Here is a 23,969-nt window from a genome sequence, read left to right as displayed (position 1 = left end):
TAACTTTAGCATCCTAACAGGATATCCATATAATGCATATCTTTACACCGACACGGTTAGTAGCACACTTACATCTTCACATATTCAATTCAGACCTTCTTTGTGATATCAAATGACATATGACAAGTAGCACACTATATACAGTTTTATTAAAATGCTCAGTACATGCACTTTAATTTTAACAAACACCAAAATAATTTTAGCATTCAAACAAAGCTAATCAACACAATAAAACGATAACCAACCTTCAGATATTCTTTTAATTATGTCTGAAACTAAATCATCTGCCTAGATTAGCTAATACAATTAACAAGAAAAATAATAAAAAATCTGCCTATATTGAAAACAGTCACAAAAGGCAAACCAGTTTATGTCAAGCACTCTGTAAGCTTTCCTTACAAAGGGGACTGCACTGCAGTTAATCTGTATTGAAACATCATACTTTTGTTTTGTTTTTTTTAAACAAACACTTCCTAAATACAAAAAGTTCCCCTAGCATATAACATCCTTATCTAAAAGTAAACCTACCATAAGCCTATGCAAAATAAGAATTTCATGAGTATATGAACAATTAAATAGGCTATGATAACTTTCAGTAAAAACGGCATGCCAAAATGATCCAGGGATATTGGCAGCTGATTTCCAGTAAAAAATGAAGCTTTGTTCCATGCCTTCCTGCTACTGATCTTACATTGGTTGTAAAGGGGAAAGGTTTTCACCCTAATGCATTCACTACCCAAAAATGGAACTTCCGCTTTTCGGAATCCTCCCCCCTGAAAGGTGCCAAATGTGACCGGATTGAGCCCAAACGAATGTCCCATAGCAATTGGCTTGCTATGGGGCACTTGGAAGGGGGAGGGGGCGGCAAGGAATGCCAGCAGGGAGCACCAGAAGGGGGTTGGGGCTGCTCTGTGCAAAACCAGAGCAGGTACGTATGACATCTTATTTAAAAATTCTTATTTTTAGGCATTTTTCCCTTCGTTTTCACCTGGTGATCTGGTCAGTAACTCACCTCCTGTATTAGAGAGTGTCCCCCACTATGGATGAATGAGCATAGGGACACCTTTGGACAGCAACATTATCAATCTGGGGGGGGGAGTGTTATATGTACTAGCAGATTTAGATATACTAACAAATTGAAGCTGAACTGCAGCTCACAGTTTATAATTAGTTACAGGAAAGAGCAACAGCTAACTATTGTAAGCACCAAGTCAGGGGTAAATCGGTCTCAACTGCTACATCTGCAAGACAGCTTGTTCTTTTGAAAAACGACAGAGTTACTGGCTGGTTCACCAGGTGAAAATAAAGGAAAGAAAGCCTAAAAAAAAGAAAACGAAAGCAGCCATTGCATCCAAGAACTGGTAGGGGGCAATAGAATAAATATTGGCTTTTGGGTTTAAAACCACTTTAATATTCCCAGTAGACTGCAAAGGCAAGTGAATTTATTTTAAATGTAGCCAAGGGTTTACTACTGAAGTCATTTTAGTTGAACAGTTAGTTGTTGTTTGCAAATGAGTTTGGCTCCCCCTAGCGGCTGCTGGACTCTGTTAGGATTATTCCTCACTCTTTAGAAGAAATGCAGCAAAGTATTGTGGGAGATGTAGTTTGGAGGAGGACGTGACTCTGTTAGCTGGATCAACCCTGAACTACTGTTTTCAGCCTCTGGACGCCATTCAACACCTGCCAGCAGGAGGTCTGTGTGTGACCAGGAGTGAGAGACTACGCCCTTTACAGCGGAGAGCCGGATCGCTTTCCTCTGAGGGATCTTGGAGGATAGCCCTGCTATTCTAGCAAGCGGACCAACCTGCGTTTCAGAGCAACTGGAAGCCACCTGCACTTCAGTCCATCAGGAGTTGCAGCACGGCGTGGCACCACCATCTTCACCAGACGGAGATACCAGGAGGGGATTCCGGACGGAGCCTCACAGCCTTTGGGGCCTATAGTGGTGAGAGAGCAAGTGCTCATTGCAGTAGAGACTACAGTTTTGCTGAGAGTTCTTTCTACAGACTGCTGGTGAGACTTGTAGTTCCACGGAGGGGAATCTACTTCTTCACAGGCATCATACAGCTGGATTTTGGGGCCTTGTCTTTCTCCCCTGCGCTGTAAGGTCGGTACTGTATTTTACTCACATGTAAAGTGGAATCTACAAGTGGTGATATTTCTTCAGTTAAGCAATCATCAGCACATCTTTTGTTCTACAGTCATTTCTTTCCCTTTGTCTCTGTGGATTACAAATTACAACATTATACTGTAGTTTAACCATCAGGCTAGCTGAAGATATCTGGAGTTAAAAGAACTTTCACCATCTTCTTTTACTAAGCATGGCTGCTCTACTCACAAGTTGATCTCTGAATTATAGCCTAGGGGGATCCATTTGTGTATATGTTAGATTTTACACTGTGTTCCTGAATGTAAGATTATATATTGCATTTGGTCTGTGTGTTGAGGTCTCAGTGGGATGGTATTTAATATATGTCTTGAAGATATTGAGTATCTATCCCTCTGTGCACCTGTTCACCTTTCAGGTGATCATAAGGTTATACTTTCTGTATATGTGATTAACCACTTCAATACCAGGCACTTACCCCCCTTCCTGCCCAAGCCAATTTTCAGCTTTCTGTGCTGTCGCTGTTTAAATGACAATTGCGCCGTCATGCTACACTGTACCAAAACAGAATTTCTATCATTTTGTTCCCACAAATAGAGCTTTCTTTTGGGGGTATTTGATCACCTCTGCGGTTTTAATTTTTTTGCTAAACAAATAAAAGAAGACCGAAAATTTTGAAAAAAAGTTTTGCTTTTGTTTCTGTTATAAAATTTTGTAAATAAGGTTTCTCTTTTACTGATGGGCACTGATAAGGCGGGCACTGACCGGCACCAATGAGTGGGCACTGACGATGGGCACCAATATGCGGCACTGATGGGCATTGATAGGCAGCACTGATGGGCACTCATGGGTGGCACTGATAGGGGACACTGATGGGCACGAAAAGGCTGCAAAGGTGGGTACTTATGGGTGGCACTGATAGGCGGCACTGCCGTGATTTTGCTATATGGCGGGTGGCAAGTGGTTAAGTGATAACCATTGTTAATCATAACTAATTCATGCTCTTTTTTGTGTTCCATTACTTATCTCAGTAAACTTTTCTGAGTGGTTCAGTGATATCGTGTGAGTTCCTTATTGCTGATGTCACATTGCAGAATGGAACCCAAGGTGTCAGAGGTAAGAGAGGATCTGCAGAGTTGGGGTAGCCAGTGGGGTATAGAGTCAATCAGCAGCCCCCATGGGGGTACCACTACATAAAAAATGCTTCACACATTACCTTCACCCTCCTCAGGAAAGTCAAAGAAATAGACACAAATCTGAGATGCTTACTAAATCTGTTTTACATTAACTTCAGGGGAGTTAATTATGAGCAGCACATCTCCCCATCGGCAAATCTGGACATACATCTGTGTACACCAATTGGTTTGGATCACCCCCCTGGGGTCCTTTATCACTTAGTTACTAGTGCTGACATTTTCCCACCATACTTTTTCACCACTACCTCTAAGTTTTAAAAAACAGGAGTACCATTTCTGGCAGTAGCAATCCCAACTGTATATTCTTCATTAAAAAAATCTGGTGGGTTGAGCATGCAATTGCCATATATTCTGATGGAGATATATCAGCACTGGGGTCCCCAAAAGCTATAAGTGGTTTAAGAAGCTAGCAAGTAGTAGATTGAGTTAGTATTTAAATTTAGCACGCTGTTCAGAATTGTTTGCTCCCCTTTACTCCCTGGGATCTAGGACACATCATAAGCAAATGGCAGGCTGAGGAAGCTAACATTCTACTTCCCATACCTCCACCACAATTCTCAGCACACACTAATCATGTAGCATGTTTGGGTACAGAAAGCTTGATATTTCTGTTCATCCAGCCTGTCAGTACACTGTTTAGCCAAATAACTGGATCGGGCAGAGACATTTTTCATCAGCTACAATAAAGATTTGTTACACAACTGCTTAATTTCCTGTACAGAAACAAATCACAAAACAAAAAAAAATGTTAGTGAGAGCAGCAAAATTACACAAACGCCAAAGAGTAAGAGCAAAAAAAAAAAAAAATAATAATAATAATACTGCAAATCATTGCAATACCTGCAAACAATGAATTGACAATATTAAAATAGATACATCTGTGGTATATTTACATACGTGTGCTGTTGTCACGCTTTCCCCGATGTTATGTATTGCTTTTTTGGGAAGAGAATACCCACGCCTCACTCAAAGTGAACAGTGAATAATTTTTAAAAAATGTAGCATACAGTGCAGTTCTCTGGTGCTGCCAGAACAGAGTTTTCTACCTATCCAGTGCACATAATTCAGGTTAGACGTAGCCAGAAAAGGTTGCAGTGATGTCAGCTTTCAGTGGAACTTGTACTTCCTAGCAGGTTTGAGATTTATGTAGGTTTTCTTCATCTCTTCGCTCTCAGGCTTCTTTAGATCTTTGTACCGTTCCCCCTTTGTGCTCACTACCTGATTGTCAATGTATCGAATCATTTTCTTTGGGGCCTATAATAACAAAAGTAGAAAGCTGTTGCAAAATCTAGAATATGTAATGGGAAGGTTTATACTGGAAAACAATTGAACTTGAAAAGACAGAAGAAAGATTGAGGGTTAAAAAAGCTTGCTACTGAAATTACTGATGTCAGACAACACAGACCTCACTTTTTCTGACTTTGCGGCTGAACCAATCGGACTGCTTTAGTGGCCCAAAAGAGCAGTGACCTTGGATTGGGATTGCAGTTGGTGGGGATTAGCCATGGAGTCATGCCCAAGAAACAGTCTGAATCAGTGTATGATAATCTCATAAGTAAGAATTTTAAACAGGGATCTTTTGGGCCATAAAGAAGACCCTTCTGCTGCTAAATGTTTGATCTGACACCATATTGTGCCTAGTCTACAACTCCAAATCTAACCTGCTAACTTTTAACTGTACCTGGAGTTGTGCAACTTGAGATGGCTGCAACTTGGATGCGACTTGGCCTTCTGCAAAGTCGGACCCACTGTTGCATGTAAAACACTCAAGTACGACTTTCATGCAACTTTAAGGGTTAACATCGAAGTCTATGGCCCTTACGTTGCACAAAAGGCGGACCAAATTAGTGCATGAACTACTTTGAAGTCACACATATATCAATGGTTATCATTGAAAAACATGGGGAACGACTTGTCATAAGACTTTGATGTCCCAAGTCACATGACAAGACGCACAAGTGTGAATAGGGTGCTAGAGTAGAACTAAGGTCAGAAAATGTTTTCAGATTGGATAGAATAATGGACAGTTATAACCCCTGAGAGAAGCGTTCCAGGCAAAACCTTGTTTTTTCCGACACAAGGCCCGGGTACCATTCAATTCGGCCTAAAAAGACACTTTGAATGGATACGGTTGCATAGCCTGCCCCAGCAAAGGAATATTCCAGTGGAGCTCAGCCCAGCACATCTTTACTCGTGACCAACACCTAAGACACTGGTGAAAAAACTGAGGCACTCCCTGTAAGGGGAGTGGTTACATAGGGAGCTAAACTTTGTGTCTAGGATGTACCAGTGTCCATCACGTAAAGGTGCCTATATAATCCATACAGTAATTACTGTGGCTCTGTGTCCCATGATGTACGATAAAGTTTTTTTTTTTGCCATCTGTGTCCTATTTGGGAGATATCCCCGCACTTCCTGTCCCATAGCCAAAACAGGAAGTGAGAGGAGATCTCTCAAAGTAAGGGAATCCCTGGTTGTCACCAGGATCACCAGAACTGGTGTCCCAATTGGAAGACTTCCCCTCTATTGCTTTTCTGGGGACAACCCAAAATTTGGGATTTTCTTTTACCTTTGATGACAATGGTAGAGAGGACAAAAAGAGGATGAATCTCACAGGACAGCTATAAAATCCTGACAGGTATTCAAATTTTTCTACACACTATCCAAAAAAATAAAAATAAGTTGCCTTTAGTTATACTTTAAAGAGTTTGTTACCCATTTACGTGCCTCCGTCATCCGCTCTCTCCTCTGTCCTCCTCTCCCCCCTGTCCCCGCCAGCTAGTGACAATGCCCGTCCCTCCCGCTGCTAAAATTACTTTTACATTTTCATACAATCCTCTCTGTTTCCCAATGATAGGTGCCTCTGTGCATGTGCTTTATAATAATTAAAAAAAAATGCTGTCTATACCTTATTTCAGAATGCCACTCGACCCTCACGTGACCGGCCGCCTCTCTCCACCTCTCCTTCCGACTGACGTAAGTGGGAGATTCTAGGACCCTCCCGCTGTAGCTGTCAGATCAAAAGAGGGGAGAAGCTGGTGGTCACGTGAGCCCTGAGAGGCGCTCTGAAATAAGGTATAGATTTCTTATCATTAGGAAACAGAGAGGACTGTATGAAGAGGACACAGTAGCTTAACAACCATTAAGTTACGGTAAGCATACCATGCAAGTGCACGGTACATGGTGGTGCAAGCTCCTGCAAATATGCATACAGGTAAGTGTAGAATATACAGCAGGAATTACCCAGGGAAGATCTGTGTTTCAGTTCAAAGTATTCACGTACCTCCTTTGGCATTAGTGGTCTGTGAGTCTTTTTATCCTCCTCATTGTCAACTAACATGTATCTGAAGTTAAAAATTAAAAGGAAAAAAAAAAAAGTTAGTAGACTTTCTCTGCTGCTTTAGTTTACAAACACTTGCCTAGGAAAAGTCTCACGCTATACACACACACACCTCAAAATTTAAAGCTATTGTAAGGAGATCTATCTATCTCTAGATCTATCTATCTGTCTCTAGATCTATCTATCTGTCTCTAGATCTATCTATCTGTCTCTAGATCGATCTGTCTCTAGATCGATCTGTCTCTAGATCGATCTCTATATCTATCTATCTCTAGATCTATCTCTATATCTATCTATCTATCTATCTATCTATCGATCTATCTCTATCTATATCTATCTCTATATCCATCTAGCTATCTATCTCTACATCTATCTCTCTACCTCTCTCTATATCTATCTATCTCTCTACCTATCTCTCTAGCTATCTAGCGATCTATCTCTATATCTATCTAGCGATCTATCTCTATATCTATCTAGCGATCTCTCTCTATATCTATCTATCGATCTCTCTCTATATCTATCTATCGATCTCTCTCTATATCTATCTATCTAGCGATCTCTCTCTATATCTATCTATCTAGCGATCTCTCTCTATATATCTAGCGATCTCTCTCTCTCTCTATCCCTATCTATCTATCTATCCATCTATCTATCCATCTATCTATCCATCTATCTATCCATCTATCTATCCATCTATCTATCCATCTCTATATCTATCTATCGATCTATCTCTATATCTATCTATCGATCTATCTCTATATCTATCTATCGATCTATCTCTATATCTATCTATCGATCTATCTCTATATCTATCTATCGATCTATCTCTATATCTCTATATCGATCTATCTCTATATCGATCTATCTCTATATCGATCTATCTCTATATCGATCTATCTCTATATCGATCTATCTCTATATCGATCTATCTCTATATCGATCTATCTCTATATCGATCTATCTCTATATCGATCTATCTCTATATCGATCTATCTCTATATCTATCTATCTCTATATCTATCTATCTCTATATCTATCTATCTCTATATCTATCTATCTCTATATCTATCTATCTAGCGATCTATCTCTATATCTATCTAGATCTATCTCTATATCTATCTAGCGATCTATCTCTATATCTATCTATCGATCTCTCTCTATATCTATCTATCTAGCGATCTCTCTCTATATCTATCTATCTAGCGATCTCTCTCTCTCTCTCTATATCTCTAGCTATCTCTATATCTATCTAGCGATCTATCTCTATATCTATCTAGCGATCTATCTCTATATCTATCTAGCGATCTATCTCTATATCTATCTAGCGATCTATCTCTATATCTATCTAGCGATCTATCTCTATATCTATCTAGCGATCTATCTCTATATCTATCTAGCGATCTATCTCTATATCTATCTAGCGATCTATCTCTATATCTATCTAGCGATCTATCTCTATATCTATCTAGCGATCTATCTCTATATCTATCTAGCGATCTAGCTCTATATCTATCTAGCGATCTAGCTCTATATCTATCTAGCGATCTATCTCTATATCTATCTAGCGATCTATCTCTATATCTATCTCTATATCTATCTAGCGATCTATCTCTATATCTATCTATCTCTATATCTATCTATCTCTATATCTATCTATCTCTATATCTATCTATCTAGCAATCTATCTCTATATCTATCTATCTAGCGATCTATCTCTATATCTATCTCTATTTAGCTATCTCTATATCTATCTCTATTTAGCTATCTATCGATCTATCTCTATTTAGCTATCTATCGATCTATCTCTATATCTATCTAGCGATCTATCTCTATATCTATCTAGCGATCTATCTCTATATCTATCTAGCGATCTATCTCTATCTATCTATCTCTATCTATCTATCTATCTATCTATCTCTATCTATCTATCTATCTATATCTATCTCTCTATCTATATCTATCTATCGATCTATCTATCTATACACACACACACACACATAATTTTTTTTAATTAAAATACAACATGGTATATTTACCTGCTCTGTGCAATGATATTGCACAGAGCGGCCCCAAACCTCCTTTTCTTGAGTACCCTGCCAGCGCTATCTGCTCCTCCTATCCTCTGTCTGTCCCCATATCAAAACACTTGCTATGGGGGGCAGATGTACGGGCTTGCTACTGAGCTGGGCTGTGAGCATCCATGGACACGCACAGTACAGCTCATCAGGGATAACAAAAAGGGAATCATGAGAGAGACAAAGTGAACAAAGGCCTAGAAGTGGTATTAAACCCAAAAGCAAGCAATTATTATATTGCAGCTCATCAATTCTTAGAGATGGTGTCGTTTTCTATGCTCTTGTTATTTTTAATCCTGCCAAGTCTGTTTTTCAACAGAACAAGCTGTCTTGCAAATTAGAGGTTTGAGACAAACCATTTAACACTGACACTGACAGGAGTGCTTACAATGGTCATCTTTTATTTAGGGTAAACAGGAAAAAAAAAAACAAAAAAAAAAAAAAAAAACACCTTACTGTAACTGCTTAAGGCTAGGTTCACATTTGTGTGGGTGTTCCCGCTGCAGGTCTGCACCTGTTTTCGCAGCCACAGCCACCCTCACAGAAAAATGCGCTGGATGCGAGTGGGTGCTATTAATTCTAATGGCACGCTGCATGCAACGAAAAATCGCACTGCACTTTAGGTCCCCGTGCGGGCTGTGATTTCTGAAATGCTGCAGGGACCTTTTCCCTGCTCTTTAGAAGGCACGGCAGCACATTCAAATGTATGGGCTGTGCAAAATGTTGCTCACAGAGCCACATATGTGTAAACCTAGGCTCAAACGTGTTAGCTGGAGTTTGGCTTCAATTGAATTAGTGCATTTAAATCTGTTGGTACATCTAACACTCCCCTGACTCAGGCAATGCTTCTATTAATTTAGGACCAGGCCTCTTTTTCAGACTCGGTGTTTACAAGTTAAAAACATGTTTCTTGCTAGAAAATTACTTAGAACCCCTCAAACATTATACATTTTTTTTCTAACACCCTACAGAATAAAATGGCGGTCATTGCAATACTTTTTGCCCAACCGTATTTGCGCAGCAGTCTTAAAAGCGCACTTTTTTTTGGAAAAAATTCACATTTTTGAATTAAAAAAAAATAAGACAACAGTAAAGTTAGCCCAATTTTTTTTTTATATTGTGAAAGATAATGTTACACCGAGTAAATTGATACCAAACATGTCACGCTTCAAAATTGCGCCTGCTCGTGGAATGGCGTTAAACTTTTACCCTTAAAAATCTCCATAGGCCACGTTTAAAAAATTCTACAGGTTGCATGTTTTGAGTTACAGAGGAGGAGCTAGAATTATTGCTCTCGCTCTAACGATCGCAGCGATACCTCAGATGTATGGTTTGACCACCGTTTTTTTATATGCGGGTGCTATTCACGTATGCGTTCACTTCTGTGCGCAAGCTCGTTGGGACGGGGCGCTTTAAAAAATTTTTTTTCCTTATTCATTTTTACACTGTTTATCACTTTTATTCCTATTACAAGGAATGTAAACATCCCTTAAAAAAAAGCATGACAAGTCCTCTTAAATATGATATAGACTAAAGTTAGATAGATTAGACTAAAATGCAATAAAAGAAAAAAAAATTGTGATTTGAAAAAAATGACAACAAAAAAATGTGCCTTTAAGGCGTATGGGCGGAAGTGATGTTTTGACGTCGCTTCCGCCCTGCTAAGGTATGGAGACTGGTGGGGGCCATCTTAGCCTCACTCGTCACCATACCCAGCCGCGAATAGGTCCCGATCACCTCCGCCGCTGCCGACGGCTCCCATAAGCGGCGGAGGGCGCGGAAGAGTGGCGGGAGGGGGGGGTCCCTCTCCCGATAACAGTGATCTCGCGGCGAATCCGCCGCAGAGACCACCATTATCATTAACTGAACCACCGTTTGAAGAGATGGATACCTTGGTTGTGGCAGCAGCTGCTGCCATTACCGAGATATCCCTCTTCAAAGTCAGGACGTATACAGTCGTGCAGTGGTCGGCAAGTGGTTAAAAGGTGTCTCTGTGCTCCTTCTTTTCAGTATGTAGGCACTCTAATACAGGAGGTGTGTCCTGACCAGATCACCAAGTGAAAACAGAGGGAAAAAGCCTAAAAAAAAGAACAACTAATGCAGCCACCACATTCAATGATTGGCAGTCAACAATATATTACATTTTTAGTTTTCGGTTTAACACCACCTTAATCAGAGAATAGAAAACCAATGTGAAAGTGTTGGTCGAAAATCATCTGCGGAAAACAAGGGATCCGTCCCACCAAGAAATTCCTGGGGGTAAAGTCCTGAGACTCGCACCAAACAAAGCAAGATACACCTTCCAAGGGCGAGTTACAAATGTTTAGTGCAAAATATCAACATTGCAAAAGTAACAGGTAGATAATACAGAGAAGATGGAATGCCACACACAAATCCAATCTGTACATTCAAACAGGTTATATCGGGCCTCAGGAACACCATAATAGGCCATGAAAAACAAAATGTCAGCCTAGTACCAGGGAACTTGGAAATATCAAAAACAAGGGGAGGGAAACCAGTTGTGAAGGTGTGGAGCTTGGTGTAAGTGGAGCTGGATTAAGTGGGAGTTAAAAACAAGTGTTAGAGTATACAAGTCTTGCTGTCTGTTGGTGTGTGTTTGCTGTCTGTTGGTGTGTGTTTGCTGTCTGTTGGTGTGTGTTTGCTGTCTGTTGGTGTGTGTTTGCTGTCTGTTGGTGTGTGTTTGCTGTCTGTTGGTGTGTGTTTGCTGTCTGTTGGTGTGTGTTTGCTGTCTGTTGGTGTGTGTTTGCTGTCTGGTGTTTGCTGGGTTGCATTTTGGGGACTTTTCCTTTTAGTTTTTAATTTGCCTTTTGCTGTCACTTTTTAAATAGCTTTTTTTTTTTTTTTTTCTTGTTTCATCAGTCTATCAATTAAGGGGTGTGGTTAATTGCTCACAGGTGCCTATTTAACTTGTTGTAGGACTTAGTCTGAGCGTGCTCAGTTTGAAGCTGTGGAGCTTGGTGTAAGTGGAGCTGGATTAAGTGGGAGTTAAAAACAAGTGTTAGAGTATACAAGTCTTGCTGTCTGTTGGTGTGTGTTGCTGTCTGTTGGTGTGTGTTGCTGTCTGTTGGTGTGTGTTGGTGTGTGTTTGCTGTCTGGTGTTTGCTGAGTTGCATTTTGGGGACTTTTCCTTTTAGTTTTTAATTTGCCTTTTGCTGTCACTTTTTAAATAGCTTTTTTTTTTTTTTTTCTTGTTTCATCAGTCTATCAATTAAGGGGTGTGGTTAATTGCTCACAGGTGCCTATTTAACTTGTTGTAGGACTCAGTCTGAGCGTGCTCAGTTTGAAGCTGTGGAGCTTGGTGTAAGTGGAGCTGGATTAAGTGGGTTATAACAGGGGTCATAGTACCTGTGTAGTGTGAGTATCTGAGTGTTGTCTGAGTAGTGTGTGTGGATCGTTAGTACTTGTGTATTGTGTACCTGTGTATTGTCTTGTCGTGTACCTGTGTATTGTCTTGAGTATTAGTGCCAGGAAGCTAGTTGTTAGGTAATTTGGACAGGGTAAAATCCCCAAATCCTCACCAAATTTAATAGGTACGATGCCCGGCGGGTGTGGAGAGGCGACTCTTTGTACATCTTGCCGCATGTATGCGTTCCTTGATCATCCGATCGAGGGCGAATACTGCTGTGCAAAATGTAAGCACATTGTTTCCCTGGAAGCCCAGGTTCTGAATCTGGGGAAGCAACTGTCAGCACTGAGAAGTCCCTCCATACTAAAGGTGAGCCAGGAACGTACACGGCAGGTGCCGGCAGGGGCCAGCACAGAGGCGGGTGGAGACAAAGAGGTGCAGGCACTAGCAAAGAGTAGATGGGTGACAGTCAGGAGGGGTAGAGGGGGAAGTGCCAGGGAGGCCGATCCAGGACTGGAGCATCCCAATAAGTACGCTCCATTGAGTGACATTGGTGTAACCAGTCAGGGACCAGCACTGCTGGAGATGAGGGACTCTCCTAGCTGCCAGGGGAAGAACTCCTCCAGTGAGAGTGGGCAACAAAGGGAAAGGAAAGACAGATTCTGGTGGTAGGGGACTCAATTCTTAGAAGGACAGAGAGGGCAATCTGTAACCAAGACCTGAAGCGCCGAACAGTATGTTGTCTACCGGGCGCTCGGGTTCGGCACATCACGGATCTTGTGGACAGATTACTGGGAGGGGCTGGGGAAGACCCGGCTGTCATGGTGCACGTTGGCACCAATGACAAAGTCAGAGGCAGATGGAGTGTCCTAAAGAACGATTTTAGGGACTTAGGAGCTAAATTGAGGAAAAGGACCTCCAAGGTAGTGTTCTCAGGAATACTACCGGTACATCGAGCCACACCAGAGAGGCAGAGGGAGATTAGGGAAGTAAACAAGTGGCTGAAGAGCTGGTGTAGTAAGGAGGGGTTTGGGTTCCTGGAGGACTGGGCCGACTTCTCAGTCGGTAACCGGTACTATAGAAGGGACGGACTGCACCTAAATGAGGAGGGTGCAGATCTGCTGGGAATGAAGATGGCCAAAAAGTTAGAGGGGTTTTTAAACTAGGCGATGGGGGGGAGGGTCCAGAGACAGTGATAGCCAGCGCGGAAGATATTCCAGAGGGTAGTATTGGGGGCATTAGTGGTAGGTTAACCAAAGCACAAAAACACAAGGTGAGTATAGTAGCAAGTCCAAGTTGCAATCTTGAAACACCCAATACGAGGACAATATGCGACCGGTCTAAACTATGTGGCATGTTCACCAATGCCAGGAGCCTGGCGGACAAGATGGGTGAACTAGAGATACTGTTGTACAAGGAGGATTTGGATTTTGTGGGAATTTCAGAGACCTGGTTCAACAGCTCTCATGATTGGCTGGCAAACATTCAAGGGTATACCCTATACCGCAAGGACAGAGAGGGTAAAAAAGGGGGAGGGGTATGCCTATATATCAAGAATAATGTACAAGTGAATGTGAGAGATGACATCACTGAGGGGGCTAGGGAGGAGGTGGAATCTTTATGGGTAGAGCTCCAAAGGGATGAAGCTAAGGGGAAAATAATACTGGGAGTATGCTATAGGCCCCCTAACCTGAGGGAGGAAGTGGAGACGGATCTCCTATCACAAATTGGATTAGCAGCAAGGATGGGAAGTGTTATCATAATGGGGGATTTTAATTATCCAGACACAGACTGGGCGGAGGGAACCGCGCATTCATTTAAGGCTCGCCAGTTCCTTAGTGTCTTGCAGGACAATTTTATGGGTCAGATGGTAGACGCACCAACTAGAAATAAAACATTACTAGATCTACTGATTACCAACAATACAGACCTGATAACAGATGTGGAAATACGGGGCAATTTAGGTAACAGCGATCACAGGTCAATTAGTTTCAGTATAAATCACACAAATAGGAGACATGAAGGGAACACAAAGACACTGAATTTCAAAAGAGCCAACTTCCCTAGACTACAAACCTTGCTAAAAGGCATAAATTGGGATAAATTATTAGGAACAAAGAATACGGAGGAGAGATGGGTTTGCTTTAAGAGCATATTAAATAAGGGCATTAGCCAATGTATCCCATTGGGTAATAAATTTAAAAGAGCGAACAAACATCCTAGATGGCTTAACTCCAATGTAAAAATGCATATAAAAGCAAAGGAGAAGGCCTTCAAAAAAAAACAAGGTTGAGGGATCATCCACAGCATTCAGAATTTATAAAGAATGCAATAAGAAATGTAAGGGTGCAATTAGGATGGCTAAGATAGAACATGAAAGACACATAGCGGAGGAGAGCAAAAAAAATCCCAAGAAATTCTTTAAGTATGTAAACAGTAAAAAAGGGAGGACAGACCATATTGGCCCCATAAAGAATGAGGAAGGACATCTGGTTACAAAGGATGGGGAGATGGCAAAGGTATTGAATTTATTCTTCTCCTCAGTCTTCACGAGTGAATCGGGGGGCTTCAGTAACCAAAACTGCAGTGTTTATCCTCATGACACAACACAGGAAGCACCTACATGGTTAACAGAGGACGGAATTAAAATTAGACTTGAGAAACTTAACATTAATAAATCACCGGGACCAGATGGCTTTCATCCGAGGGTACTTAGGGAACTCAGTCAGGTGATTGCCAGACCGTTGTTCCTAATTTTTACAGTCTATTGACTGGAATGGTACCAGCTGATTGGAGAAAAGCCAATGTAGCACCAATATTTAAAAAGGGCCCAAAAAACATCCCTGGGAATTACAGACCAGTTAGCCTAACATCAATAGTATGTAAACTCTTGGAGGGGATGATAAGGGACTATATACAAGATTTTAGTAATAAGAATGATATCATTAGCAGTAATCAGCATGGATTCATGAAGAATCGTTCTTGCCAAACCAATCTATTAACCTTCTATGAGGAGGTGAGTTGCCATCTAGATAAAGGAAGGCCCGTAGACGTGGTGTATCTGGATTTTGCAAAAGCATTTGACACAGTTCCCCATAAACGTTTACTGTACAAAATAAGGTGCGTTGGCATGGACCATAGGGTGAGTACATGGATTGAAAACTGGCTACAAGGGCGTGTTCAGAGGGTGGTGATAAAGGGGGAGATTTCAGAATGGTCAGGGGTGGGTAGTGGGGTTCCCCAGGGTTCTGTGCTGGGACCAATCCTATTTAATTTGTTCATAAACGACCTGGAGGATGGGATAAACAGTTCAATCTCGGTATTTGCAGACGATACTAAGCTAAGCAGGGCAATAACTTCTCCGCAGGATGTGGAAATCTTGCAAAAAGACCTGAACAAATTAATGGGGTGGGCGACTACATGGCAAATGAGGTTCAATGTAGAAAAATGTAAAATAATGCATTTGGGTGGCAAAAATATGAATGCAATCTATACACTGGGGGGAGAACCTCTGGGGGAATCTAGGATGGAAAAGGACCTGGGGGTCCTAGTGGATGATAGGCTCAGCAATGGCATGCAATGCCAAGCTGCTGCTAATAAAGCAAACAGAATATTGGCATGCATTAAAAGGGGGATCAACTGCAGAGATAAAACGATAATTCTCCCGCTCTTCAAGACTCTGGTCCGCCCGCACCTGGAGTATGCTGTCCAGTTCTGGGCACCAGTCCTCAGGAGGGACGTACTGGAAATGGAGCGAGTACAAAGAAGGGCAACAAAGCTAATAAAGGGTCTGGAGGAACTTAGTTATGAGGAAAGGTTGCGAGCACTGAACTTATTCTCTCTGGAGAAGAGACGCTTGAGAGGGGATATGATTTCAATTTACAAATACTGTACTGGTGACCCCACAATAGGGATAAAACTTTTTCGCAGAAGAGACTTTAATAAGACTTGTGGCCACTCATTACAATTAGAAGAAAAGAGGTTTAACCTTAAACTATGTAGAGGGTTCTTTACTGTAAGAGCAGCAAGGATGTGGAATTCCCTTCCACAGGCGGTGGTCTCAGCGGGGAGCATTGATAGCTTCAAGAAACTATTAGATAATCACCTGAATGACCGCAATATACAGGGATATGTAATGTAATACTGACACATAATCACACACATAGGTTGGACTTGATGGACTTGTGTCTTTTTTCAACCTCACCTACTATGTAACATATGCCACCAAAAAACCCCCCAAAAAAACCAAACACATACCTAAGTCCGGACAATAAAAATTCTAAAACTTGCTGTCCATGACCAATTGAGATGTGCCCCAAGACATGAATATGGTAAGTGTCGAACTAGATATTTATTGAGGAGAGCTTGAAAATTAGCAGAATCACTATATGCTTGCCATCAAGGCCAAGAAGTGTGGACTTTTAGGATCCTCAGCCAGCAACATTTCCATCGCCATTAAGAACCTGGGCCCACTCCACAAGCAAGCAAATTGATGCCCTCTATGTATCGCTTTCAGATTCGTGCAATTAATATGAAACGATTCCTACACTTTTTCTCTGTGCTGGAGTTTCCAATCATAAAGACAGGTCACTGCTGTTATTTCTCCTTTCCAAGGGTGACTGGTCTGGTAAGCTGCACCCCCTGTAGTTTTTGGCTGGTTGCTTGTATAGGCCTACTGGGTTCCCTTCAAAGGTCTGCTCTCTGCACAGACTATGTGCAACATAGTGATAATGTTGCTACATTTTCCACGGTAATATCTGGGTTTGGAAAGTCATTTGGTGCACACAAAGTAGAATTATGTTCTTTGTGCTTACTGACGCATATATTTAAATTAAAGTTTTTTTATGTCTGGAGATTAGCTTAAAGCGGTAGTAAACCACAAAAATAAATAAGGACCGGGCAGTTTAAGTCATTAAAAAAAAAAAAAAAAAAAAAAAAAAGAAAAAACACCTGAATAGCGCTATAAATTATTGAAATCTCAACCCAAATTGAAAACACCATATATCCAAGACTAGATTGTTGGACTACATATAGTCATATGGACACAAACTGTATTACATAAAACTCAGTGATAATGTGATCTGTAACTTGATCAATTAGCAAATAAAGTCTCTGAATAAAGTGAAAAAATTGTCCACCCGTGCAAAAAATGAAACAGCATAAAGTCCATACAAAGAGAAATCTTCAACTGTTGTATAACAAAAAGTTGTGTGATCCACCACCAGTGTAGAAGGGGTTACTCCTTACCAGACAGAGATGATCCCCCATTACAGAGGATCATAGAAGGCATATCAGCTGTGATGGCAAGTGTTTCCTGTGTAGACTGCCTTGTGCCTCGGATCGTCACATTAATCGTCAGATGGAAAGTATGGCATGTAACAAAGATAGAAGAAACTCCGATCGTGTAAAACCGATCCGGTGTATGCTCAGCTCAGTCAACAAAACAGCATTAACACCGTTGCAGGCTAGGGTAGGGTCATTAGCCTGCGACGGTGTTAATGCTGTTTTGCTGACTGAGCTGAACATACACCGGATCGGTTTTACACGATCGGAGTTTCTTCTATCTATGTTACATGCCATACTTTCCATCATTTTTTGCACGGGTGGACAATTTTTTCACTTTATTCAGAGACTTTATTTGCTAATTGATCAAGTTACAGATAACATTATCACTGAGTTTTATGTAATACAGTTTGTGTGTCCATATGACTATATGTAGTCCAACAATCTAGTCTTGGATATATGGTATTTTCAATTTGGGTTGAGATTTCAATAATTTATAGCGCGATTCAGGTGTTTTTTTTTTTCTTATATTTGATATATGGGTGTCATATTTTGAATTGCTGCTTTCACAATTATTAGTTTGTGTTAATTTTGAATCACTTATTCACTTATTTCTTAGCGCAGTTTTATTTTCCAGTTTAAGTCATAATGTGCTAGTATGCATAGTATACTAGCACATTCTGACAGACTTACCTGAAAATGAAGCCCTCCAGCAGCGCACCGTCACTGCTGAAGACGCTTCCATCTGTACCCGGTCTTTCTCGATATGAATGGCGGAGCCAGCGATGACGTCACTCCCGCACATGTGTGCGGGAGTCACTATTTATGGCATGGCTCTAAAGGAACGGCATGGGCACCAGCTGCATCTAAAGTAAATATCTCCCAAACCATGCACGTTTAGGAGATATTTACTGTACCTATAGGTAAGCCTTATTATAGGCTTACCTATAGGTAAAAATCATACAAGGGAGTTTACTCCCACTTTAAAATTCCTTATATTCATTACATAAAATTCAGGCTATAATTTACCATAAGCAAGCAAAGGTTCCAAAAACCTCTAAATCTGAGAAAATACTGTAAATTCACTAGGTACAGTTATCGTTACGACGGTGACAATATCATCTTTCACACCACTGTACCTCAAGCTGATAGTGAACGAACAAGGAAAGGAGGCAGCGGCCTTTGATTTTAGACTAGTACAATAGGCTTTATGGACAATATGAGTAACCCAATAGGAGTAAAATTTGTAAGCCTCTAGACTGTTTCAGATACTGAATCTTCATTAATGCAGCTGTAAGTATTGTGTTTTGAAGCATAACTGTCCTGGTATATTTGACCTGAGAATCAACAATAAATCATCAATTACCTGACAAGACTGATTACTTACTTCTGTAAAATAAAGTCTTTCAAGTCTTCCTTTTTGGGAGCCTTCTGTAATTCCTTATATTACAAAATCAGAAACAAATGGGTTAGACAGTGTTATACACAAACTATTATGATTCAGCCGTTTATAACTCCAGTGCAAAAGAACAGCTGCTTTATGAAAAGGCATTAATTTACAGTTTGTACAATAATTCTTTGTCCTCAAAGGAAGGAAGTCTGAAAAACTTTAGGTCATACTGCCACCTACAGGAGAATTCAACACCGTAAAAAAAAAAGAAAAGAAAACGAACATACTGTAGGCCAGCCCAGTATATAGCCCCTCCCGCTGCCTCAATTTTATAGCAAGGCAGTACTGAATGCAAGATCACAAACACAGACTGGTGCAACCTGTATCCCTCAAATGGACTCCAAGAAAAGGATACATAGCGAGTACAAAAATCCTGTTTTTCTTTCTTGACCATCGAGGAATACAATGTTTTAAACCACCAAAAAGCAGTCTAACTGAGTAACACAGCAAACAACCACCAACAGACCCAATGTAAACAAAAGGAACTGGGGAATGCCTGCAGCTTAAAGAGCCACCGGAAGGCCCTTACGCCCAAAGCTGGCACCAGATGAGCCAGAAACGTCCACTTAGCAGAACTTAGAGAACGTGTGAATAGAAAACCAGGTAACAGGTGGCCTGCCCCAATGGTTAGTCGGAGCGGAGGATGTGGAGTCCCCAGCAGAATTGCTGGCAACAGGGCAGAGTGCTACCAACCTCTGCCCAGCACCGGCAACTGTGGAGTTCCAGGGAGCTGGGGCAGTCGGCCCCTCTCTCCAGCGACAAGCTGATCTAGTAAAGCTTCTACTCCTAGCTGAATCACTGGGAACAGGGCAGAGAGCCGCTGGCCTCTGCCTAGCACCTACACCTAGTGTCTCTACAGCTTCAGGAAGCTGGGGCGATCGCCCCCTCTAACCAGCAGCAGACCGAGCCCCGGAATTTTATAAACCATCCAGCTGAAGTGCTGGCAGCCGGACAGAGGGTCAATGACCTCTGCCCCACACCTACTGAGGTCAACTATTCCTTGCAGCCAAGAATGGAGATCATGCAGACAGACTATGTGGGTTCACTCTGCCAACTAACGCATGTCCAGACCAGGTGGAGGTCTGGGACCTTGTTAGTTGACTTTTGATGGGGGAGAGAGACTTTGGAGAGGACTGAATGCTAGCCTCTTGCCTACTGATTATGGGCCCTGGATTTTAAGGGAACAATACTCTTTGCAAGGTGTATGCCTGGGGACCTTGAAGTAATATTACTTTGGAGTCAAGTTCATGTCCTCCCAAAACACACAGACTCTGGGAACCCTGTATATGCCATATTATAAATAGTGACTGCTTCATAATGTTGGGACTCAAAGAAGATGCTGATGTAATCAACTACAGCCACCTGTCTGTCTGTTGTCTGTTATAATGTGTTTATTGTAAATAAGGCTAGTGTGGGCTCTAATGCCCCATACACTACGATGAGATTATCGAACGAATGATCATCCGTTTTTTATTGCATGCTAATCTCAGATCGAATCTGATGAGTTTACTAAAGTCACGAAAATTCCTGCATGACAGAAATAAAATTCAGGAGAATAAACTAAGTGTGCTTACAGTCAAGTGATCAAAAATATAAATTAATATATTAGCTATAAATAATTGATGAAATCCAATAATAAATAAATTCATAGAGTGCCTGTGAATAAATCATAAAGTCTAATATTAAAGTGCACATATGGTTAAGTGACCCAAAATATATAAAAATGAAATAGTGATCAAAGCTCATAAATTGCTAGTGAATAAAAAATTAAGTCCATTAATGAAGAGCTCAATGAGGACGCACAAATCCCATGGAGGAGAATCACACATCCACAGTTCATCGAACTCAGCCCGTGTGAGTGGAAAAAGGAAGGAGGGAGTGTAAAAGGAATATCCAGGCAGACGGTGAATCCAGGTGACAATAAAATTGGACCCTTATAAGAAATGGTGGACCTCCTTAATAGCAAGGTCATGTGCGCATGCAGATACAGCCCTCTGCAGGGACAGATGGATGACAGCGTCCGGATCCACCGATGTATACAGCGTTCCAAGGGGAGGCAACTCCAGCGTGTCAGCCTAGGGAGAAGCACTCACTGGTCCGGGGGGCCGTGAGTGCAAAAAAAGGCAAAAGGCTCCGATGGTGTAGTACAGTGTTTCTCAACTCCAGTCCTCAAGGCGCCCCAACAGGTCATGTTTTCAGGATTTCCCTCAGATAAAACAGCTGTGGTAATTACTAAGGCAGTGAAACTGATCAAATCACCTGTGCGAAATAATGGAAATCCTGAAAACATGACCTGTTGGGGCGCCTTGAGGACTGGAGTTGAGAAACCCTGGTGTAGTACATTTAAAAAGCTTTATTACTTATGGGGGCAGGGAACACATCTCCGCCACAGAGTATATTAAAATACGTTAAAAAGCCGGCATACAAAAAAAGCGAACACCCGTGTAAACAAGCATGGGGCGTACAACGTGACGGCATACAGTGCGTAGCCACGGCATACAGTGCGTAGCCACGCCCTACATGTTTCGTCATAGATGACGTCTTCAAAGGGGCACGGGCAACGCACTGAACCATCACCTATGTAGTACTGAATGGCAACCAGACCTCGTTTTTGTCTGGGCGCCGTTCAACACCCAGCACAATGAGGATGCGCAGGAGAACACCAAGCCTCGATATGGCATACACCACGCAGCGAGAGTTCCACACAGAAATACCGGGGAAGGGGAAAAAACTGAATTAAAAAAGGAGGAAAGAATAATAAAACACAGAGGGTGCATGTATATGAATACAAGCTTAAACCCAATGTGTGTGAATCAGATGACAAAGGGAAAAATTAAAATTACACTGCAACAAACAGGATGCAAATAAAAGTATACTCTAAATATCACAGATGGCATATTCCTAATATTATAAGTGGAAATCGCATAGCGACCAAAACGTCAGAAAAAACAAATAAAGGTAGGTATACATCTGGAGGGGTAACTCTAGATTTGAAAATAAACTAAAAAATATATTAAAAAAAAAAAAAAAAAAAAATCGATATATTATTATTCTACAATTCCACTAGTCATGATAAGGGGTGGAACCTCTATCTGAGTGGGGGACATCAGATCGCCCAGGTGTTCTCCTCACATCAGTATAAACAATATAACAAGGGAACAAATTGAAAAAATAATAACAATCCTGTCTCAAGCGTTATCAATGAACGCATTTATTTCAATGTCTACATTCAACCCCAGGGGTCTAAGGCAACTGATTTTATAAATCCATTCCATTTCTAACTTGGAGATGGCACGTCGTTTGGGTCCCCCTCTCCATGGTAATTTAAGTCTGTCAATACTGACAAACGAAGTTCCCTTAGGGTCCTGCTTATGTACTTCTAAATAATGTTTGGAAACCGGATGGCCTTTAAAGCCCCTCCTAATGCTCCCAATATGCTTATTGAGTCTGACCTGCAAGGGTCGCACAGTGCGTCCCACATATTGAAGCCCGCAAGGGCAGGTAAGAAGATACACAACATTAGCCGTAGAACAAGTAATGAAAGATTTGATGGGGAAGTCTAGGGAAGTACTGTTGGAATGGAACTGACTGACCTTCCTATCTCTGATGGGGTTGATAGAACAGACCGCACAGTTCTTACATCTATAGTTCCCCACCAAATTTTGAAAAAACATGGGTTTTCTAGTGGGAGGGTCAAAGACACTGGGGGGCCACAAGTGATTTTATTGAGGGGACCCCTCTAAAAACGATCTGAGGTCTATCCGGAAGTACAGATCCCAATATGCGATCATTTTTAAAAATATGCCAATGTTTATATAGCAGTTTCTTGATTGAGAAATGTTGGTGGGAGTATCCCGTTATAAAAGGACATGAGAAGTTACTGTCAGTATCTCTCCCCCCATCCTAGTCTTGTCCATAAGCAGAAGTTCACGGTCAAGCTGGTCTACTTGGTCTAGTTTCTCTTTAAGGAATACCCTTTTTCCAAAAATCTATCAGCGAGTACCTTGGAATGGGCCTTAAAGTCAGCAGTTGTAGGACAGTTCCGCTTCATTCTTATATATTGACTCTTGGGGACTGAGTCGAGCCATGCTTTATGGTGACAGCTATCACGAGGAATGAATAAATTGCGGTCTATGGCCTTAAAATGGGTGGAGGTAAATAAAACATTCCCTTCACTCCAAATCTTAAGGTCCAAAAAGTTGACCGTTTGTTGACTGGCCTCATATTTCAATACAATTCCCCTGTCATTACTGTTAAGACACTCCATAAATGAAAAAACATGGGTTTTCTAGTGGGAGGGTCACAGACACTGGGGTCCACAAGTGATTTTATTGAGGGGACCCCTCTAAAAACGATCTGAGGTCTATCCGGAAGTACAGATCCCAATATGCGATCAATTTTAACAATATGCCAATGTTTATATAGCAGTTTTTTGATTGGGAAATGTTGGTGGGAGTATCTTGTTATAAAAGGACATGAGAAGTTACTGTCAAGTATCTATCCCCCCCATCCTAGTCTTGTCTTGCAGCTGCAGTTCAGTGTTTATAATTGTTTGCTTTTTAGCATGGTTTTTTCTTTTAGAAATAAAATTCGGAAGTGATGTCATGTGTTGTAATGCATTTGTATTGCATTTTCGAACGATAGCTGTACGGATTAAACGAAAATCGTACGATCTGGCATGGCACAAAAAAAAATTCTCGTGCATGTCCGATAGAATATCGGATGAACTGTCTTGATCGGCTCTCGTAAGCTCTGTACGAACAATCCGATTATCGTACGATCGCTTATAAAGCGGTATTTTCCGTACGATTTTCTGATCGTGTGTACGGGGGCTTAAGAGTCTTTCACCCATTGTTGTTTGTATTAATTTACTCTGCTACTGTGTGAAGGAGTTCTGTGTCTCGGGGGCCACCTAGTCTGGAACTGTATACAAGACTGTATTCTTGTTCTAATAAACAGTCCATGTTCAGCAACCAAACGAGTGTTGTCTTGTTTTCTGGTTGTTAGCAGTTGGAATATCTGAGATCTATATTCAGACTGGGAGGTAACGGTATACGACGAAAGCACTCAAGCGGAGTGTGGGACGTTTCGTTACAGGCGCTTCCTGACTGTCAGAGGGAAATGACTTTTCAGACAAAAAACAGAAAAGAG

The 23,969-nt window shown here is 41.3% G+C and overlaps 1 protein-coding gene across 2 annotated transcripts in view; it reads right to left on the bottom strand.

The window, feature by feature from the left end:
• Positions 1–132: 132 nt before the first annotated feature.
• The window catches only part of CUEDC2 (CUE domain containing 2), a 63,938-nt gene continuing 40,101 nt past the window's right edge, over positions 133–23,969 (bottom strand). For both annotated transcript variants that reach the window (XM_073596603.1, XM_073596604.1), the window contains 3 exons: positions 18,756–18,808; positions 6,587–6,647; positions 133–4,557 (listed from right to left, as the gene is read on the bottom strand). In XM_073596603.1, the coding sequence (XP_073452704.1) occupies positions 4,411–4,557; positions 6,587–6,647; positions 18,756–18,808 (261 nt within the window). In that variant the 3' untranslated portion in view covers positions 133–4,410. The remainder of the gene's footprint in view (positions 4,558–6,586; positions 6,648–18,755; positions 18,809–23,969) is intronic.

This window comes from Aquarana catesbeiana, linkage group LG08, assembly GCF_042186555.1.
Source record: "Aquarana catesbeiana isolate 2022-GZ linkage group LG08, ASM4218655v1, whole genome shotgun sequence".
Lineage (NCBI taxonomy): Eukaryota > Metazoa > Chordata > Amphibia > Anura > Ranidae > Aquarana > Aquarana catesbeiana.
The sequence above is the reverse complement of the archived record's forward strand: the minus strand, read 5'-3'. Positions and strand labels throughout refer to the sequence as shown.